Consider the following 19,884-nt stretch of genomic DNA (forward strand, 5'->3'; position numbering starts at 1 on the left):
CAACAAGTGGCTCAACGAAAATAATTAGAAAGGTCGTAGTAATATTTAAATTATCTGCTTGGACAATCCCTTTTGTAGGGCAAGTGGTGTCCATTTCTTCAAGTAATTCAACTGAAAAGGCCGAAACATGCCGTCAAAGGCGATTAAAGAAAGGTCTGTTCAAGAAAAAAAGAGCTATATGGCACCACACTTGGAAGCTTTAGGCAATTATTAAACTTGAGATGGTGTTTTCTATATGTGCGTCTTCAATAATTGTTTACGGTTATAATGTTTTCTGTGCATAAAAAAAAACAAAAAAACAGAGCGACTTTCACATCACCCGCCGACGGCATCTACGGAGTTGCTCTTCCAGACGGCAACTGGTCAGGAAAAATGGGAATGCTTGTTAGAAACGTAAGTTTGCCTTCGTCTTCTCTCTTTTGTCGAAATGAGTACTAACAGTAAGAAAAAAAAAACCGCGTCCCAAAGCAGCAAATCACAGAAATGACTTAAACGGTGACTGAACGATGTCGCAAGAGCGGGTGTACAGACCACAGGTTTTGCAACGACATCCTGGACAAATCGCATTTTGTGGCAGGTTTCGCTAAGCACCATGGTCAGCCTATGAGGACTTCAGAGTGATTATGATGTATTAGTAGCTATTATTTGATTTGTATTTCAATAGCAGGCCGTGATTTCTAGTGATGACAGTCCAACATTTCACGTCTGCAAAGTTGTTCAATAATGCTGCATGTGTATAGCAGGGAGAAGGAGTAGCCGTTAAGTTTCTAATCTGTTTTCTTGTAAGTTCAATAAACCAAAAGAAGAAAATGGACGTTGTTGCACCGTAAACGACACTTTTCCCGTTTTTTGGACAACCTTTTAGATGTGCGAAGACGCAGGGTAGCTGGAGAGACGTTATCGTCGCGTCTCTTTGTGACAGATTTGCGAACGCACAACGCATGAAAGTGACAGGCGTACGCCATTCAAATGTAATTCCCGCTCTCCGTTGCCTGCAGGAGGCGGACATCTCACCGGGCCCCTTCGTTATAACGAGCTCTCGGCTGATCGTCGCCAAGCCTTCGTTTCCGTGGGCCTACGAGAACATGATAATATTCGCCGCGAAACCGCTGCACTTCACCACTAACGTGTTCGGCTTTGCGAACGCCTTCTCGGGAGCCGTGTGGCTGGCCAGCGCTGCGAGCCTGCTCCTACTTTGGCTCGTGTTGACGGCCGTCCTCTCCGCGCCCGTCTCGGACAACCAGCGAGTGCACGGCGGGGTACAAGCATTCGGCCGCGCGCTGCGGCGCTGGCGATGGTCGCGGGCGCTCGGCACCCTCGTGAGGCCACTTTTCTCCCAAGGTTCGCTTTGCCGAGACAACTGCTACCACTCCATATCAGGTGTTTCTCTTCCTGGGGAGGAGTTCCTTTCTTTAAGGAAAAGCAAAGTCATATGTAGAACCCGGTACGCTCGCAGCGTAGCTAGGTGGACACTCGCAGCGAGAACTATTTCAACAATAAGTTCGCTAATGGCCTAAAATGTGCTAGTAAAGTGTGCCATGGCGCAGTGCCATCGGGAGGCCTTAAAGAGCTGTTTCGGAACTGTAGAACACTCCCCCTTTAATTATGATTTCTGTTGAATATAATGAACAGCAGCACAAAGGGCGGCAAGTTCTGATTCTGTGGACGTGGTCATATGCGACTTCCGGAGTTGCGACCAGACGTGGCAGGACAACAACAGTAGACCATCATATTATATATCCAGATGACCGATAGACACGAGTTTGAAACGTTTTGTAAGTTTTATAATATTATAAATAATAATTTATTTTATTCGGCTTATATATATATATATATATATATATATATATATATATATATATATATATATATATATATATATATATATATATATATATATATATATATATAGAGAGAGAGAGAGAGAGAGAGAGAGAGAGAGATAATTTAATTGAAAGAAGGCGGAGAGGTCGGCCTGAGCTAAGTCGGTCTAGCCTGCTACTCTGCACAGGGTGATGGGGGAACAGGGAAATAAAGGTGTGATGACTAATGATGATGACATAGAAAGAGGGATGCGCAACGGTGAAAGCAAGTTCAGCCCTCTGATGATAAACATTCACAAATCTCATTCATGAAGCCCCTATTAGCTTCCGTATCAAGTATGTAGTCACTAATTCAAGTGAACTTAAAAATAAAGGCGCTAGGACGAAGCTTGTGTGTGGGCCTCCCCTGCGTGATCAGCACAACCGCCAAACAAAAGCTTTATAACATATAAAGACCTGCGATAAGTGGCTGCAGTACGGCGAGCACTTGCAGGGCACGTTTAGCTGCCGGATTCTCGAGACCATTGTGAATCACACGCATTCACTTTACCAGGTGCTTTAGCATTTTCTGTACACTCTCCTTCTCATTGTGTTTATCTCCTGGCTTGCCTGTAGTGTCACCGGTTTCATAGGCCCTATAATTCTTGGCTTCATGGCGCAGAGGACCACTAGGGCCCGCCGGCATGGCCGTGGGCCTAGAGGGCAGCAAAGGCCATTCCGTCTCTGTATCAGCCGGTGAAGGTGAATGTTTGCCGCGTGCTGTCATCGAATTTGAATGATCAGTTGGCGCCGTTACGGTCCTCGATGCACGCACAAGCACAGGTGGTCGTGGTGCCTGTTCCACGCTATGTAGTTCTCCTGAAATGGTTCTGTAATGCTTCTGTCGCGAGCGTTGGTCACTTTGGGGAACAGAGTGAGCAGCCTCTTTACGTGAAGATTGGTCTCCTGCCAGAAGTTCGTATTCTTCGAAAAACGGCATTATAGTGTAGCCTACAGTAAGTAGCGTAGGGTTGTTACAGTTTTAGTTGCCCTGCGCGATCCAATCTCGGAGCGATATGTCGTCGTCGCAGCTATCTCCCAACCTCACCGATAGGTGGCGCTGACATCTCGATTGTTTCGAGAAGCGAGATCGGGATGCCTTAGAACACGCACCTATAAAGCGAGATATAAGAAGGAAGAAGAAGCATGTGCTTACTGCGGTAAAGCTAGGGAAACTTTGGAGCATGTTTTATTAGAATGTGAAGACGTCTACCCCGCGGTAGATTTAGTAATCACTGGCCTCCTTGAAGCCCCTTGGGTTCAGCAAGAGTAGAGGGCAAGTAGACATGTCCGCAATAAAGATTCGTAAGAGGCGATTGGAGGATTGGTGGAAGAAAAATAGGGAAATGACAAAAGACGGAGACCATGGAGGAAGGAAACTAAGGAGAGGCCCTGACGTCTCTCTTTGTGAAGCTAAAGTGACGACGGAAGTTGGCGTTGCTCATGGCGTTGCTCCGCCTATCGGGCCAGCTCTCCTCTCTTGTTTACATTTCTCGCGAAACCACGCCGCGCTGCGCGCAACCGTGCTGCTCGGACCCGCGCGCTCCTCAGCAATACTAAACAATCGTTAGCACGTCAGCATGATTCCGCCAATGAGGGCAAAATTTCCCGCGGATATTCCTTCGTCCATTGCCATTGCCAGGGCGTGGAACATTGCGTACAGCGTTGCATGCGAGTTTATTTCACGAACTTTAGTTCCTCCTGTCCCACCTGGCCACAGCAACATCCGGTAGAGCACGGTCCAGATAACGCAGCGCAATGAAACACGGAGACCAACGCAAACCTGCCCGCACGGCGCCTTTGCCACGGTACGAAACCTCCGGAGCAACACGCGCGAGCGCACAGAACAATAACAAAGCAGCCATTGTGGCCCGAAAGGCGGGGCCACTACAGCAAAGAAATAAAGAAAAAACCGCAAAACAAAGCAGAACCTACTACGTCATTTCCTACACACTTTTCTGCTAGCGCGCGGAGGGGGTAGGGCCTCTCCTCAGTTTCCTTCCTCCATGACGGAGACGTACAGAAACGAAGTTCACAACAGGGGCTCAGAAGCTTTGGTTATTGTAACTCATCGTGAGTTATTTGCCTTTTCTTTTTTTTAGGACATTCATCAATAATATAACAAGAGCCTGGTTGCGCAACCCACCACCCTGTTCCAAAAGTGACGTTCATAACATCCATCCATCCATCCATCCATCCATCCGTTTCTTTCCTTATGCTTAGACTCGTTCGCCTTAGGCTTAGACTCGTTCGAAACAAAAAGCGATCTCGAAAACCCCACAAGGATATCCATAATACTGCCGCGAATCTTTGCAGTGTTTGTTCATTCTTCAAATCTGCCGCCACGCCGCGTTATCGCTTTGTTTGTGACGCAAGACGCGCCCAGATTTATCTCGATTGACAGCATCCAGACAGAGCTGATTCTAGGTTGTTCCAGAATGTTCTGGTAACTTTGCACGCTTTATCTAGAAAGCTCGCTATCAGCATTAAATTGAGCGCGGACGACATCGGCGGGCATTGTGTTCGACGACCGCCGAACACGCTGGTCGCTTCGCCGCCGCTGAGTGATTCAGTCCATTCTGGGCGCAAGTCAGTCCAATAAACAGTTTTATGTTGAAGAACTTGTGTCCGTCTTCATTTCTCCTGCCACTGCCGTCACCACTACGTGACAATACTCTGTCGTCGAAGCGACCTGAGACTAAGCGAAAGCCGTTTATACAGCCATTTGCTACGAATGAAGTGCATTTTACAAGAGCAATGTCAAATTCAATTGGAAGCGGGCAGCAGGGACCATCGCCATGTTTTACGTAAGCCACGAAAACCACATAAAGACGATAACGCTAAATCTCAGAAATAGTGCGCGGACGCTATAGGCTATGGGTTGTTTAGCATTCTTCGCATGCCCAGCGACGACTTGCTATATTATAGCGTACGCTAAACTAAAGCTGTCTAGTGGCCGTTGCGCATGCACACGTGGACGAATCGTCCGTGCGAATGTAAACGCAGTGCGCATACACTTAGTGTAAAAGCGATAAAGTAAGCTGCTTTTGAGCTGTTGATGACACCTCGGCCTTCTTTGCAGTGGCTGGTATTTGTAGGCGCACTTGAGGCTTCTGTATATCCCGCAGTGGGTCCCAAGCTTTTTGAAAAGGAAGGCTGGTGAGTCACAATGGTTACCAAAAATTTTGCCCGAGGTCTCTTTACTGGCAGGCAAGGGAGATGGTGGATTCCTAGCCATCAAAGATTTCAAAGTGCATCTAATGGCCTCACTGATGACGCAACTGTCTGTCGCCTGGCTGATTGAAGTACGGCACTCGCTCTCTGGAGGGTTGGAGGTTCCCCGTATGGTATTTTAAAAGCTTGGCATAGCGTAGGATTCCCCAGCCAAGTAGATTGAATGCGCCACATTTTAGGAGCAAGTAGCCAGCATAACAAGCCACTTCAATAAAATTTTAGTTTCCAACATCGTGTTCCCCCATATTTCTACCCTAAAATTTTCGCGTGCCCTTATGCACGCGACATTTCCCAATTTCAAAGTTTTCGTAAATAAAAGGCGCCTTAAATTTAAGAAAATTGTAATATACTGTATTCCACTCCGATAAACGCGCGGGTGATACAAAACGTTTCATTCACCTTAATTCAAAACCGTTATGAGCTCATATCAACCGGTTCAAACCAGTTCGAGCCGCTATATTTCTTGTTCTGGAGTAGAACTGGAATAGAACGGGAATATACGCAGCAGCATGAACGTGAACCTAAATTGAACCCCAAAACCTTTCGTTCCACACCCTAGACATAAGGCTAGATAGCGATAGATGTAGTAAAACGTTATTAAGTCAAGCAGGCTAGCTGACTTTTCGCCGCAGGCTCATTTCAAAAGGGGGATGCCAATAAACATCATCGTCATCAAGCTTGAATCCACCTATCTGCAGTGCTGCCATCGCAAAGACGGACCAATGTTCTCTTTTCACTATTGCGTCTCTGATGCAGAACGAAAACGCCAAATGAAGGAAGGCAGTCCTTGTCAGGATGCTTGTTAAGCAATACAACACTCACTTTTGTTGCTTATAAAAACGTTGCTCGGACGCGCTGCATAACATTCGAGACCGATTCGCCTTGCATGGCTAAGCCAGCTCACTTTACAAAAATGAGCGGGAACTTCACTGGCCATCGCGAACATTCCGGAAATGTAGGAGAGAAAGTCATCTGGAGAAAATTGCTTGGACGGCGGCTAGCCCTCTCCCCTTCTTCGAATGAGGCTGGCCCTTAAACAATCAGCAACGAAGCTGCGATAGACAGATGAATGTTTGAGTTACTCATGATCATCGGCACGTCAGTTGTATTTGTCGCATGGTGCCGCGGGCACTGAAAAAAAAAATTCGACTCTTAGTGGAGCGCACAATATTACATTAGGCTTTGCGTGCCTGCACGCGATGAACCAATCAGATCTGTAAAGTAAAGCGCAGTCGTGTGACGGAGAGCCAAATAGTTTAGCCCCAGACTCTCCATTTGAGAAAAAGTTGCCGGCCCTCTGACTTCGTTGACTGAGTCGTGCTGACCTTTGATATATAACTAACGGTTTGTCGGCAGTCGGGAAATATGAGGAGCGGCGGCGTTTTATTTTTGTGATGTTGCGAGAGAGAGGAATAAAAATGAGAGAAAGGCGGGGAGTTTAACCGGAGTTAAAGCCTCTGGTTTGGTATCCTGCGATAGGAGAAGGGAAAGGGAAAGTAAAGACGGAAGAAGGAACGGGGACAAAAAGAAAGGCTTGAAAAAAATGATATTATGAAATGCTCAGTGCGTCATCTATGCTCTAGAGACGTGGCTCATCGAATGCGCTTGGCGTTCCTCGTCATAGGCTATTGCCGGGTGATTATATTCTTGAAACTGCATGAAAACAGCAGGCCTTTGCAAGAATCACGGTTGGGGGGGGGTAAAACTGTGGGGACGGCACTGGACAGGGAGAATAACCCACGTGGAAACATAATAAAGCTAAGCGGCTCCGCAAACCCACTTTTTCAGCTAAGCCGCTTCCCCTCGCTTCGCTTTGTCGATCCACAGAAGTCTCCCTCACGGAAGAAGAAAGAAAGAAAAAGAAACGCTGGAATGTCATCTCGATGACGGACGTTCATAGATTGTCTGGCTAAGCCTTCAGCGCGAGTAAATTGCATTGCAATGCACAAACACTCAAACAAAAAGAGAAGGAGAGAGAGATGAAGAGAGGAAGCGAGATAGAACTGCCAGAGGTTGCTTCGTTTTACCATCCTATCTCCCGTGGGAAAATCAAAAGTGAATCAACAGGAGATAGAAGAGAGCTTGTGCTTATGTTGGGGCTGTGGTATCTTTATAACGAAAAAAAATTTGTGTTTGCTTTACAATTATCAGTTTAACATAAGGACGCGTATTGTTTGTCGCTTGCGCTGACCAGCCAAAACGCGTTGTTACCTTAAGCGTTGTATATCGAAAGCTGTAAAGTTCTCTGAAATTCCTTTTTCCTGAAAACAATTGCTGCATGTATACTTACCATTAGAGGTCAGTGCATTTAACATAAGTTACTAATTATCATTACGTTATTTTTGCTGCGTTTGATAGGGCTGGCTAGAACACTACGAACAGCTTTTTCATATTCTCTCAGCGCGCGATGAAATATTAACACATTTTATTTCAATTATTTCACTGATATTCGCTGCTTTGTCCCCCTTTTCCATGCTGTTTGGTGTATGTTAACAATAAAATGAGGACTGAGTACCGCCGTGTAGTCAGAACTTCCACAGACATGTATTGACTCTGTGTAGGGTTCGAGAACTTTCCCTACTTGACGCTCCCGAGGTGCCTGATCACCGTCTGGCTCCTCGCCATAATCGTGATGCGCACTTCGTTTCTTGGCGAGATGAAGGCAGCTCTGGTGGTGAGGAGCGAAGTGACCGGCATACGAAGCATCGAGGACCTTGCCAAGAAGGACCGCGTCACGCCCATCGTCCTCAGAGGATCCGCGTTCTACTCATTTGTCAAGGTATTCCCACAGTTTATTTCTGCCACGAGACGCAGTTTCGTGGTGCCTTTATGACTGGCAGAAGCATGTGTTTCATGAAGATGTCATTGAGAAGTAGCGGGAATTTTGAATGGCTTTCAAACAACTGGCTTGACATCGCTGAATTTTTTCGATGAAGCTACTGAAACGTGTGTATTGCTGTAAATCACACCGTGGTTTGCTTTTTTAAAAGGTTAAAATTATATTTAAGAAATGGTGCATATTACTTAAACAGCATAAAAATTCCGAATTGTCTAATTAATGAAGCTTCACTAATGACCTTGTTAACTTAATATTATAGTGCGCGTAATGCAATATGCAAATTGAAGCCGCTTATATCGCGAGGCATATCCACTTGGAAAGAAGTTAAAGCAAGCACCATTCACGGCATAAGCTCAGTCAAACTTGCGGTTACACAGCGCTGTTGCTCCCCTAGATTTTTTAGCAAAACACACTTTTATGAACTGAAGCTCAGAGAGAGAGAGAGAGAGAGAGAGAGAAAGAGGAAAGGCAGGGAGGTTAACCAGCTTTCAGTCTCCGGTTTTCTACCCTACACAGGGATGGGAGACAGGGGTTGGAAAGAGGACAGAGAGGAAAAAGTAAAAAAAAAGCGTACACATGGAGGCATACACACACAAGATTCGTTCCAGTTAAAGATGTTCACAAAGGCCGGTAGATCGGAAAAAGCGCAATAGTGCTTGCACGGCCTTCTTCTGTGACGGTAGGTCCTTTCGATGGTGTAAAATTCTTTTTTCCGATAGCGGTTGGTCTAAGGTTGGTCAAGTTCGTGGCGAAGGTATTCCCTCTGTGGACTGTACTGCGGGCAGGCGCACAAAATATGGTCAATTGATTCTTCATGGCCGCAGTGGTAACAGGTTGCGGTGTCCGTCATCCCTATGCGGAATGCATAGGCTTTGGTAAAGGCAACGCCCAACCACAATCGATATAGAAGCGTGGCGTCTCTACGGCGAAGTGGTGATGGCGCTCGAAGACTTAATGTGGGATCAAGTGACTACAATGGCTTACTATAAATATGGCTTATTCCATTGCGATGCGGTGCACTGCCGAGCAAGTAGGGCGAGATCCCGTACTGCGTCAATTAAAAAAAAATGGAATTGGGACGTAGTGCTCCTCAGTATGGGCTGAGCTGGCAGCTTGATCCGCCCTTTCATTGCCGATAATCCCGCAGTGACTTGGAAGCCACTGAAAGGTTATTTCATGGCCTGCATCACTTATATGGTATAATCATCATCATCATCATCATCATCATCATCATCATCATCATCATCATCATCCTGGTTACGCCCACTGCAGGGCAAAGGCCTCTCCCATACTTCTCCAACTACCCCGGTCATGTACTAATTGTGGCCATGTTGTCCCTGCAAACGTCTTAATTTCATCCGCCCACCTAACTTTCTGCCGCCCCCTGCTACGCTTCCCTTCCCTTGGAATCCAGTCCGTAACCCTTAATGACCATCGGTTATCTTCCCTCCTCATTACATGTCCTGCCCATGCCCATTTCTTTTTCTTGATTTCAACTAAGATGTCGTTTACCCGCGTTTGTTGCCTCACCCAATCTGCTCTTTTCTTATCCCTTAACGTTACACCCATCATTCTTCTTTCCATAGCTCGTTGCGTCGTCCTCAATTTCAGCAGGACCCTTTTCGTAAGCCTCCAGCTTTCTGCCCCATATGTGAGTACTGGTAACACACAGCTGTTATACACTTTCCTTTTGAGGGATAGTGGCAACCTGCTGTTCATGATTTGAGAATGCCTGCCAAACGCACCCCAGCCCATTCTTATTCTTCTGGTTATTTCAATCTCATGATCCGGATCCGTGGTCACTACCTGCCCTAAGTAGATGTATTCCGTTACCACTTCCAGTGCTTCGCTACCTATCCTAAACTGCTGTTCTCTTCCGAGACCGTTAAACATTACTTTAGTTTTCTACAGATTAATTTTCAGACCCACCCTTCTGCTTTGACTCTCCAGGTCAGTGAGCATGCATTGCAATTGGTCTCCTGAGTTACTAAGCAAGGCAACATCATCAGCGAATCGCAAGTTGCTAAGGTATTCTCCATCAACTTTTATCCCCAATTTTTCCCACTCCAGGTCTCTGAATACCTCCCGTAAACACGCTGTGAATAGCATTGGAGAGATCGTATCTCCCTGTCTGACACCTTTCTTTATTGGGATTTTGTTGCTTTCTTTATGGAGGACTACGGTGGCTGTGGAGCCCCTCTAGATATCTTTCAGTATTCTTACATATGGCTCCTCTACACCCTTATTCCGTAATGCCTCCATGACTACTGAGGTTTCGACTGAATCAAACACTTTTTCGTAATCAATGAAAGCTATATATAAGGGTTGGTTATATTCCGCACATTTATCTATCACCTGATTGATAGTGTGAATATGGTCTATTGTTTAGTAGCCTTTACGGAATCCTGCCTGGTCCTTTGGTTGACAGAAGTCTAAGGTGTTCCTGATTCTATTTGCGATTACCTTAGAACGTCTCTTTAATATGAAATATTAGTTCTTCGTGCGGTGCGCGCCGTAAAGGTGACAATAGAGACTGCAGTGCCGCCTTCGAATCGCAGAATACCGTCCACTTGTGTGGCGGTTCATCCCCAATGTGATGAAGGGCTGTAAAGAGCGCTGTGAGCTCTGCTGCCGTCGATGTTGTTGCGTGGGTCGTCTTAAATTTCATTGTTGTAGCTTTCGCTGGTATGACGATTGCCACCGCGGAGCTGTTTGGAAGGACGTAGAGTCGTAAAGTCATGGTAGTTCTTGTACAAATATAGTAGCGTGAGCTGTTTAAGGGCTGGGGATGATAGATCAGCTTTTCTCGAGATGCCAGGTATAGTGAGGTTGATTTTTGGCTGAGCGAGGCACCGTGGAGGAATCGAAGGTCTCGCGGCCGGAGTGAAACAAGCTGTCAATGATTCATCATATGCGGTTATCGTTTGGCTGAAAGATGTGTGTAGTCTGTCCGCTGGTAGAGAGGCTAAGTGGTGACGAGGAGTTTTGGCTAGATGCCTTATATGGGTCCTGAGCACTTCAATTTCAATGTGGGTTGGGGCAAGTGGTCTCTAGCGATTGCTATCGTAGCCACAGTTGAAGCACTCTGAGGCAGGCCTAGGAAGATCCGGAGCGCTTGAGCGTGAAGCCTTCGTATTGTGCGTAGATTCGTTTTACCTGTGTTGGTTATTGCTGGCAAGCTGTATCGCAGAAATTCCTAGAAAAAGCACCCTGTAGAATTGTAACATGGCACTTGTCGACGTTCCCCAGGTCTTGCCAGCGAAAAACTTGAACAGGTGACAGATTGTCTGTCACGTATGATAGGTGAGGGCTCCGTGACAAGTACCTGTCGATTATGACACCTAGAAACTTGTACGATCGGACCCGTCATATTATTTGGCCATTTATCATTTCGCTGTAGTTTGCCAAGGGTTTGCGCGTAAATGGTACTACTGCGCATTTCTCGGAGGAATTTCCAGGCCTCGATTACTGAGGCCTGGAAATAGATATCAGTTTGTGTGGCGGCTCTCTGAATTTTCGCTGGCAAATGTAGGCGTGTTACTCCAGCCGTCCATATGCAGATGTCGTCCCCGTACATTGATAGCCTGACTGGTTGGCACGTGCTCAAAGAGAGCAGTTAGTGTTAGAATAAATAACACAGTACTAAGTACACCGCCCTGGGGGACGCCGTGGTAGCTATAATGTAGACAAGTATGGCCTTCCTCGGTGCTTACAGAAAAGGATCGCATGGAGAGATAGCTCCGTATCCACTGAAATATCCGACCACCCACTCCTACCTCTGCGAGAGCAGAGAGGATGGCTTCATGCGCAACGCTGTCATACGCCCCTTTAACGTCGAGGAATAAAGACGCGTAGAGACGCTTACGGCATTTCTCATGCTGGATGTAGGTGGCCAGGTCGACGACGTTACCGATCGATGATCGACCACGTTGAAAGCCCGCCATGGCATCCGGGTAGGTGTCGTGGTACTCCAAGTACCACTCCAGCCGTCCTAAGACGATCCTCTCCATTACTTTGCCCACACAGCTCACCAAAGCGATCGGGCGATATGATGAGAGTTCGAAAGGCGGCTTTCCAGGCTTCAGCAATGGAACAAGGCGACTTGTCTTCCAGGTTGGATGGCGGTGGCGTGCCATCTCTCCAAGATTCAATGTACAACTCAAGGAGAACACCTCTCGCTCGCTCCCCCAGGTGACACAGGGCTCGGTAGGAAATTCCGTCAGGTTCTGGCGCTGATGTGCGGCTACACAAAGCTAATGCTGCCTTAAGTTCGTGGATTGAGAATTGTAGCTCCATGCGATGATCACGTGGTGGCGGACAACCACTCGAAGACGATCGAATGTTGATAGCTGTGAGCGGATAATCGGGCACAGAAATCCTCTACCACGTCAATCTCCGGCATCTATTGAGAGACGGCAAAAGCATTGAATGGGAATCGCTGTACGGGGAGTGTCCAGAGACCGCGCACCGTTCTCCATAGTTGAGATAAAGGCTTGCGTGGATCTAGCGGCTCACAGAAGGAAGTCCAAGGTTGCGATTCGAGCTTGTCTAACCGGCGCTGGATCTTCTTTTTAGTGCGTCTGGCGGACCGTAAATTGTCCATTGTCTTCGTACGTCGCTATCTTCGTTCAGCACGTCGTCAGATTGCTCGAAGTCGGTCTAGTTACACATCAAATTCCGTCAGTTTCGAAGAGCATGTGAGAGTACGCATAGTGTCTTGCACCGCGCTCTTGATTGCCTCTTCCAAGTCGAAAGATGGATTGGCGTCGCAGTGTTCTTCCATAATAGACTAAAATTTAGACCAATCCAATCTTTCGATCGTATCCCGTATTTTGGAAAGGGACAATCCTCTGAACTTGATGTACGTGGAGATATGGTCGCTTCCATGCGTCATTACGTCCGCAAACCACCCTGCATGTCTGACAAGGCTTCGCGAGACGAAAGCCGAGTCGAGACAGCTGCTGTACGTGGAGCCACGTAAGAAAGGAGGACATCCATCATTCAGCAGCCAAAGTTCACTACTGGAGGCGAAAGATACCAGAGCTCTGCCTCTTGCGTTGATCTTCGGACTTCCCCAGAGTCTATGATGGGCGTCGAAATCTCCAATAATGACACAGGGATTGGGAGTTGAGGAAAGGATGTCTAGTAGTCTTTTGTGATCAAATCGACTTCACGGAGATAGGTATAGGTGTCCACAATAGTAAAGGCCAAATTCATTTTCCTTACGTTTAGACATATATATTAATTATCGTGATTAGGTGCTACAGGCTGATGAATGTAGGTGAGGTCACGGCGAATAAACGCCAAAACCTTACTGTTTTCACCAACAGTTGACGACATAAACGATTCATATCCAGAAAGCCTGATCGTGTTGGATAAGTTCGGCTCTCAAATAATGATAATGGGTAACATATTGGCATACACGAAGTGACGGAAATCTGAAAGGCACGCTCTGGGTCTTCGGGCATACCACTGAAAAATAACTACTTGTCGGACCTCATCCCTAAAAGACAGTGGCTGTGGAGCCATGATCTACTCAAGCGTTTGGTTCTTCTGGCAGACGGTGTGTGCATGTTGCTTAGCAATGCGCGAATGGCATTCATTAAAGGCCTAATAAGAGCTATCACTTGCTCATCTGTTTTCCATGACTCCTCGGATACAGCACCTTGCTGTACTGGGGGCGGCTTCTTCTGCGGTTCTTCTGGTGGTCGTGTCCGCGGAAGTGGCGGCCATTGCTTTGTAGAGGGAGATCTGGCAGTTTTCTCAATTCCAACATCGGTGTTTGGAATGCTGGAAACTTCCGCTGGTGGTGCTGCTTGATCAGTTGAATTTTCCTGAAAAGTTGATGTTTTTAGTCGTTAAGACCTTCGACGGTGACGTCGTCATCGCCGCACTTTCACAGCGGCTTTTTTGTGGGTAGAGTTGTCTCTCAGCATTTGTTTAAGAATGGTGATCCCTTTCTTGATCTGGGGACAGTCTTTGGAAGAGGCGCAGCGATGACCCTGACAGTTAGGACACTTCAATGTGGTTGCACTGCAGTTGTTTTCTCAGTGGGGTCTGGCGCATCGAGGGTACACGGCCGAATTTCTGCAAACACCCTTCACATGGCCAGTCTTCTGACAATTGAAGAATTGCATTGGTCTTGGAATAAATGGTCGAACCTGGTGGCGAAAATGGCCGACCTTCACATAGGATGGAAGTCAGTCGCCTTTGAACGTTATCCTCACACAACGTGTGTTGCCGAGGCGACCAACCTGCACAATGACGTTGTGTTAATTGCTGGTTTTATGAGAACTGGGAGGTCTGTATTAAGTATTTCATTGTCAATGTCATAGATGACTCCTGTTATTGTGGCCCCATTTGATGACACGATGGAGCGGACCTTGATGTTTCCCACCTGCGTTACATGTTGTAGTATGTACAGCGTGCTCGGGTTCATCACATCGATTGCCAGGATGTTTCGCCTAGTGTTTATTCTGACATCCTTGATCTTGTTCGGCACCCTGTTTTCTAGATACATGGAGAGTGCTTGCCTGTTTAGGACGCACAGGTTGTCAGTAGCGTTCTGTAGCACAAACAGGATGGAGTGAGGTCATCGTTGAGGCGCTGTTTTCACGGTGTTCGAGCTGGACGCCGAAGATGACTTGAGAATTATTCGTTTGGCCTTGCGGTACTACTGGACAAGTCGAAATATGTCTTCCGAGGACTCGCCACGTGCTGCGGAGTACAGCTCTGTTTCCTCGCTATCACTCGACGTATTTCCTGGCTTCCTCGAACCGATGTCCATGGGTGAACGGGAACCGGGAGGGTCCTCGGGGTGTTGTACATCCATTACCGCGATGGAGGGGGCGGTAGACCCCACAAGTGCAGTGAGAAGTCCAGAAAAGCACAGAGACGGGCGAGCTGTGTTCCGCAAGAGAAACACTTCGTCTTATTTCAGTCAACTGAAGCTCAGAAATTACTGAAACACTAACGCTCTTCGTCGAAATCTTTAGGAACGAATATCACGACACGAGTATTATCCTTAGAATTCATTGTAAGTGAATGTGATCTTTGAAGTTGCCGGCTATAACTCGTAAGCTTTAATAAGTTCTGTAAAGTAATTCGTTTAAAATATAGTTAGCGAAGCTTCAGTAATTAGTCAGGTGTTCATTTTAATTTCGTTTGCAAGTAATATCCGCCTCATAGAGTAATATAGCTCGGGATGTAGAATGTTACAACATGCGACAGGGGATTTCTAAAAATTCTGTTAATGATAAATTAAGAAGGCTGGTATATACGTTTCAACCCGCTGTGGTTGCTCAGTGGCTATAGTATTGGGCTGCTGAGCACGAAGTCGCGGGATCGAATCCCGGCCACGGCGGCCGCATTTCGATGGTGGCGAAATGCGAAAACACCCGTGTACTTAGATTTAGGTGCACGTTAAAGATCCCCAGGTGGTCAAAATTTCCGGAGTCCTCCGCTACGGCGTGCCTCATAATCAGAAAGTGATATTGGCACGTAAAACCCCATAATTAAAAATATATATATGTTACAGCTCCACACCTACGAGGGGTTCCATCTGTTTCGTTTTGCTTTCTAAAATGTATCATGCTACATTTTATGGCATTTAACTTTAGCTTGTCATAACGCTCGCTTTAAGAGGCTCCCTCGTTGATTTAGTCTCAGAACTCTAAGGACGCGTCCTCGTACGTTTTCTTGCCAATATTCTAAGGGGTGCATAAAAAGCGAGCTATGGAGGCACAAAACTATTTTCAGATCTTTGAGAAATAGACGACCAGTTTTGATCGAATGACATGTCTGCCCCAAATCCTTTACGAGTATGAGTCATTCTCTAGAAAGACACATTAATTCTTGTTTTGGAGGTCATGGCTCTGTACTGGGATGATGTTTGCCGTTCGCCTTCGCCCTTAAAAAATTAAGCTCTTTCAGTTTGAGTAACCGGTAGGAGCTCTTACAGCGTCTTGTGCTCTTCAAGCAAGACTGAACTGGAAAACGTTATTATGGTCCTGCAGGAAGCGCGTAGCGGGCAGCTCCCACCTAGGTAACGACAGGTAACGACACCTAGCTAACGACAATGGGCCGTCCAGCGGCCGCTTCGCGGACCTTCTGGACGGCCCATTGCTGGTGGGCGAGTAGTGAGCTTTACGAAGAACTTCGCCTATTTGTCCGAGGTAGACGCGGAAACACGGTCCTACACTCCCAGGGCATGTGTGCAAGTGTCGCCGTGCTCCGCATGAAGGGCACGTGTCGCAGATGTACGCGTTGGGTAAGGAAACGGGCAATTTGGCGGGGTTTGAGTAGATGTGCGTCTGTAGTTAGCTTAGTGTTAGCGCCTGCGACCTGTTAAGTTTGGAGTGGTGGCGGAAAGATGCGGTGCCCCAGATAGAAGTGTTTTGTGATATCACTGTACGTAATGAGCGCGTCCCGGTTGTCCTCTAGCTCGACGAGTTGGGGTTGCCCGGCCATGGCGCGGTCCGTAAGCGCGCATGCTGCGTCTTGGGCGATCTCGTTGAGGTTTGGCGGGGCGACCGGCACCCGACCGAGATGGGCAGGGAGACCAGATGACAGTGTGGTGCTTGAGAGTGCTCGGATCCGCGCAACGCAGGATGCGTAACGCCTGGTCGGAGACGACGCCACGTTCGAGGGCTTTGATTTCCAGTCTAGAGTCGCTGTAGATCACTTACCATTTGCCGTCGAGCACCGCCAGGGCTATGGCTACTTGCTCCACCACCTCGGATTCTCGGGTGAGGAGCGTGGCTGAGTTGAGCGTCCGCTGTGTGGCGAGAGGGCGACCGCGATGAAGGCTTGCTTTTTTCGGTAGGTGGCGGCATCCACGACCGTGACGTCGTACGCTTTCATGTCTGTACGCTGGAGAAGGGCGGTCGCCCGGGCAAGGCGCCTGCCTCCGTTATGGACAGGATGTACGTTTCGCGGAATAGGAGCTATCGTGATATAGTCTCGAATCTAGCGGGGACGCGCCGTCAACTTCGGTGGATCCCTGGTCGTCGAGGCGAAGAAGCTGAGCTCGCGCAGAATGTGGCGGCCCACCTTGGTTGTCGTGAGTCTCATCACCTGCGTTAGCTCCTGAGTCTCGGTGATCTCTTCTAGAGTGTTGTGCACGCCGACATGGAGGGATTTATGCGTGGAAGTGGTGATCGGAAGGCCGGGGCCTGTTTCACTACCTTCTGAATGAGGACGTTGAGTTTATTACGCTTAGCGCGTAGCGAATGGTGTGTGGCAGTGAAGTGACGGCCGTCCCTTCTGCGAAGGCTGATGTTGCATTCGGCCGGGAATTCCACCCTCTGGGCTTGGCTCTCCGGCGTTACAAGCAAGATTAATGAATACTTGCGCATGGTTTGGGAATGTTTAAAGGCAGAAGCAGTTCGAATTTTTGCTACTTCTGTCTGAGCACAGCTTGTAGTCCGTGGTTAAATGGGCAAACCTCTTGATAAATGATAAAATTCATTGCTACAATAAACATGCGTCCAGCTGTTTGCTCTAACGACGAGGTATCAGGCCATTTCGATCGATGAAATGTGTGATTTTCTCACATTAAGATGTTCGGTAAAAGCTCCAGGATTTGTCGCAGACGACACTTGTGGTAGGCGACACTGATTCCTGTGTACATACGCCACTTTCTTTCATCGTTAGACCTTGCGGAACCACATGCGCCCCCAAAGTGTGAGCTGCGCTCTGGTTCGTTCTCTTTGAAACTTCACCGCACTGGACTACACGTGGGCTTCACGTGTGGTATAAGTGTGTTTCACACAGATATCGCTTAATATGTAACACAGAAACCCATGTATAATATTTGCGACTGCCTAACAGTACATTGTGCACAGGAAACGCCAGGTGACGTCTTCAAGAAAGTCCTGCAGAGAATCAAGCGTCAACATGGGGAAATGGACAAGGAGACCATGTTCAGCTTGCCAGTGCTCCGACGAGTATTGAAGGTGCAGCCTTTGCCTTTTCAATTTGACGGGCGTCATCTTTCTTTTATATTTTATGTTTATTTAGTTTTCTGAGCGCAGGTGTTTACTTAGTTGACTTCATGTCTGCAAGGAATGAAACAGAAGTTTGTCTATAATATCTTAAGCTGTAATAGGTATCATGTAGAAATATGCTCTATCGCATATTTGTTTGGGCCGGTTTTTCAGAGAGCTCCCGGGGAAGTCGGCACTAGCGTAACTGTGCGCTGGCCCCGTACAAGTCCACAAGGTGTTTGTACAAAAATGAAGGAAAAAAGGAAGTATAGTACAAGAAGCAATAAAATAGGTCACGTGCTGAATCAGTACACGGGTACGTAACCACGCAGACTTCTTTGTTAAGGGTGCCCTTGTTTTGGTGGTTATATATTCAGGGTTAGCGGCGTAAACTTTGCGTATTCCGACAAGTAACGTTCTATGGATTGAAGAGGATAAGCAATTGTTTTTCCTCTAAGGTTATCATCGAGTATTGAGGATCAATAGATGCGCTTGCCTTTGCTATTCAGTAAACGCTCTGTGTTACGTAAGCTCCCTTAGAGCTAAAACTTACGTTGCTATGCATGACCCGTGGCAGGGTGAAGCAGCGATGATCTTCGCTGAGAGTCCTGTGGCGGCTGTGATGAGCAACCGGTGCGAACAGCTACTGCCGCTGGATGCTGAGTTCTACTACGCTCCAAAGCACGTCACTCAACTGCCCATGTCAATGTTCATGCGCAAGGGAATGGACGAGTCCCTGCGTCGGGTTATCGGAGAAATGTGAGCGACGCTTTCTGTCGTGCAACTACAAGCCACTCGAATGCCGTATTCGACATGACGACATCTAATTTACCGGAGGAATGGAATGAAAAGCTTCCAACGTAACTTATTACTTTCTGGATGACAGACACTGCAATAATGTCATAAGTTCGAGCACACAGCTCTGGAGTTAGGTAAATGATTACCGAGTAGCGAGCTACAAAACGTGATGTCGAGAGCAACTAATACGCAATAGAATAGTACTGTAAAATTTTTGGTGTGCTTAGTGATTCCATACTCTTTTGTGTCGCATTTTCTTTTGCCTATGTGACATAACAAAATTAATGTGTGCCCTCACATTCTGCAATGCTGTGGAGTGTCATGACAAACCGGCTTACGTTCGTTGTTTTTTACAGTTATGAATGAGCACTTGGCTCTGCGGATGTATATGTTCACTAAAAACAAAAACGGCACTTGAAAAGAGAGAGGGTTGCAAATCTAGACTTTTTTGTCTGAAACGATGGTGTTCTGTCGGCAGAACGTTGGTCCCTGACACAACTACACGCGCGGCGCAGGATCGAGCTGTTCATGGAACGAGGCTTCATAGCCAAGTTCTACCGAGACAGCCGACTCGAAATTCCCCCGTGTCGACGCCTGACGGCGCAGAGCCACATCGGGGACAGCGCAGGCCCACAGCTGGACTCCCTGCAGGGCGTCTTCCTGTCGTGGCTTGCCGGACTCCTGATGGCAGCTGCCACTCTTCTGGCAGAAATTCTCTGGTACCGAGCTGGACGGAGGGGGGATGTTCAGTAGTTGAAGTGACACCGACCAGTAGTTTTAAATGAGTTCTTAGCGGCGGCAGCATTGGCGTCGCATCGATTCAGTTGCAGATGTTCACATTCTTACGAGAGCCAGCGCTGTGTAAAGCACGTGCAAGCACTATCTAGTGTTCGGGCATATTAGACACGAATGCGCTGTCATCTCGCCGATGCTGTTTAATCTCGTCTTGATAGGACTCCACGAAAAATTAAATCACATAGAGTCCCTGAATCACACAATCTACGCCGGCGATATTACTATCTGGACCTGTGATGGCAGCGGCGGATCAATAGAACAACGACTCCAGACTGCAATTAACACAGTAGAGGAACACCTCATAGGAACAGGTCTCACATGCTCTGCAGAGAAATCTGAACTTCTATTGTACCGCCCCGCACTTAGAGGC

The 19,884-nt window shown here is 47.4% G+C and overlaps 1 protein-coding gene across 1 annotated transcript; it reads left to right on the forward strand.

Annotated features, from left to right (window-relative positions):
* Window positions 1-372: 372 nt before the first annotated feature.
* LOC142570271 (glutamate receptor ionotropic, kainate 5-like) lies at window positions 373-19,472 on the forward strand. Its single transcript, XM_075678670.1, has 5 exons — window positions 373-393; window positions 999-1,341; window positions 7,658-7,875; window positions 18,499-18,680; window positions 19,235-19,472. Exons 1-5 carry the CDS (start codon window positions 373-375, stop codon window positions 19,470-19,472), a joined length of 1,002 nt encoding a protein of 333 aa, XP_075534785.1.
* The last annotated feature ends 412 nt before the right edge of the window (window positions 19,473-19,884 follow it).

Source organism: Dermacentor variabilis, chromosome 2, assembly GCF_050947875.1.
Source record: "Dermacentor variabilis isolate Ectoservices chromosome 2, ASM5094787v1, whole genome shotgun sequence".
NCBI classification, from domain to species: Eukaryota; Metazoa; Arthropoda; class Arachnida; order Ixodida; family Ixodidae; genus Dermacentor; species Dermacentor variabilis.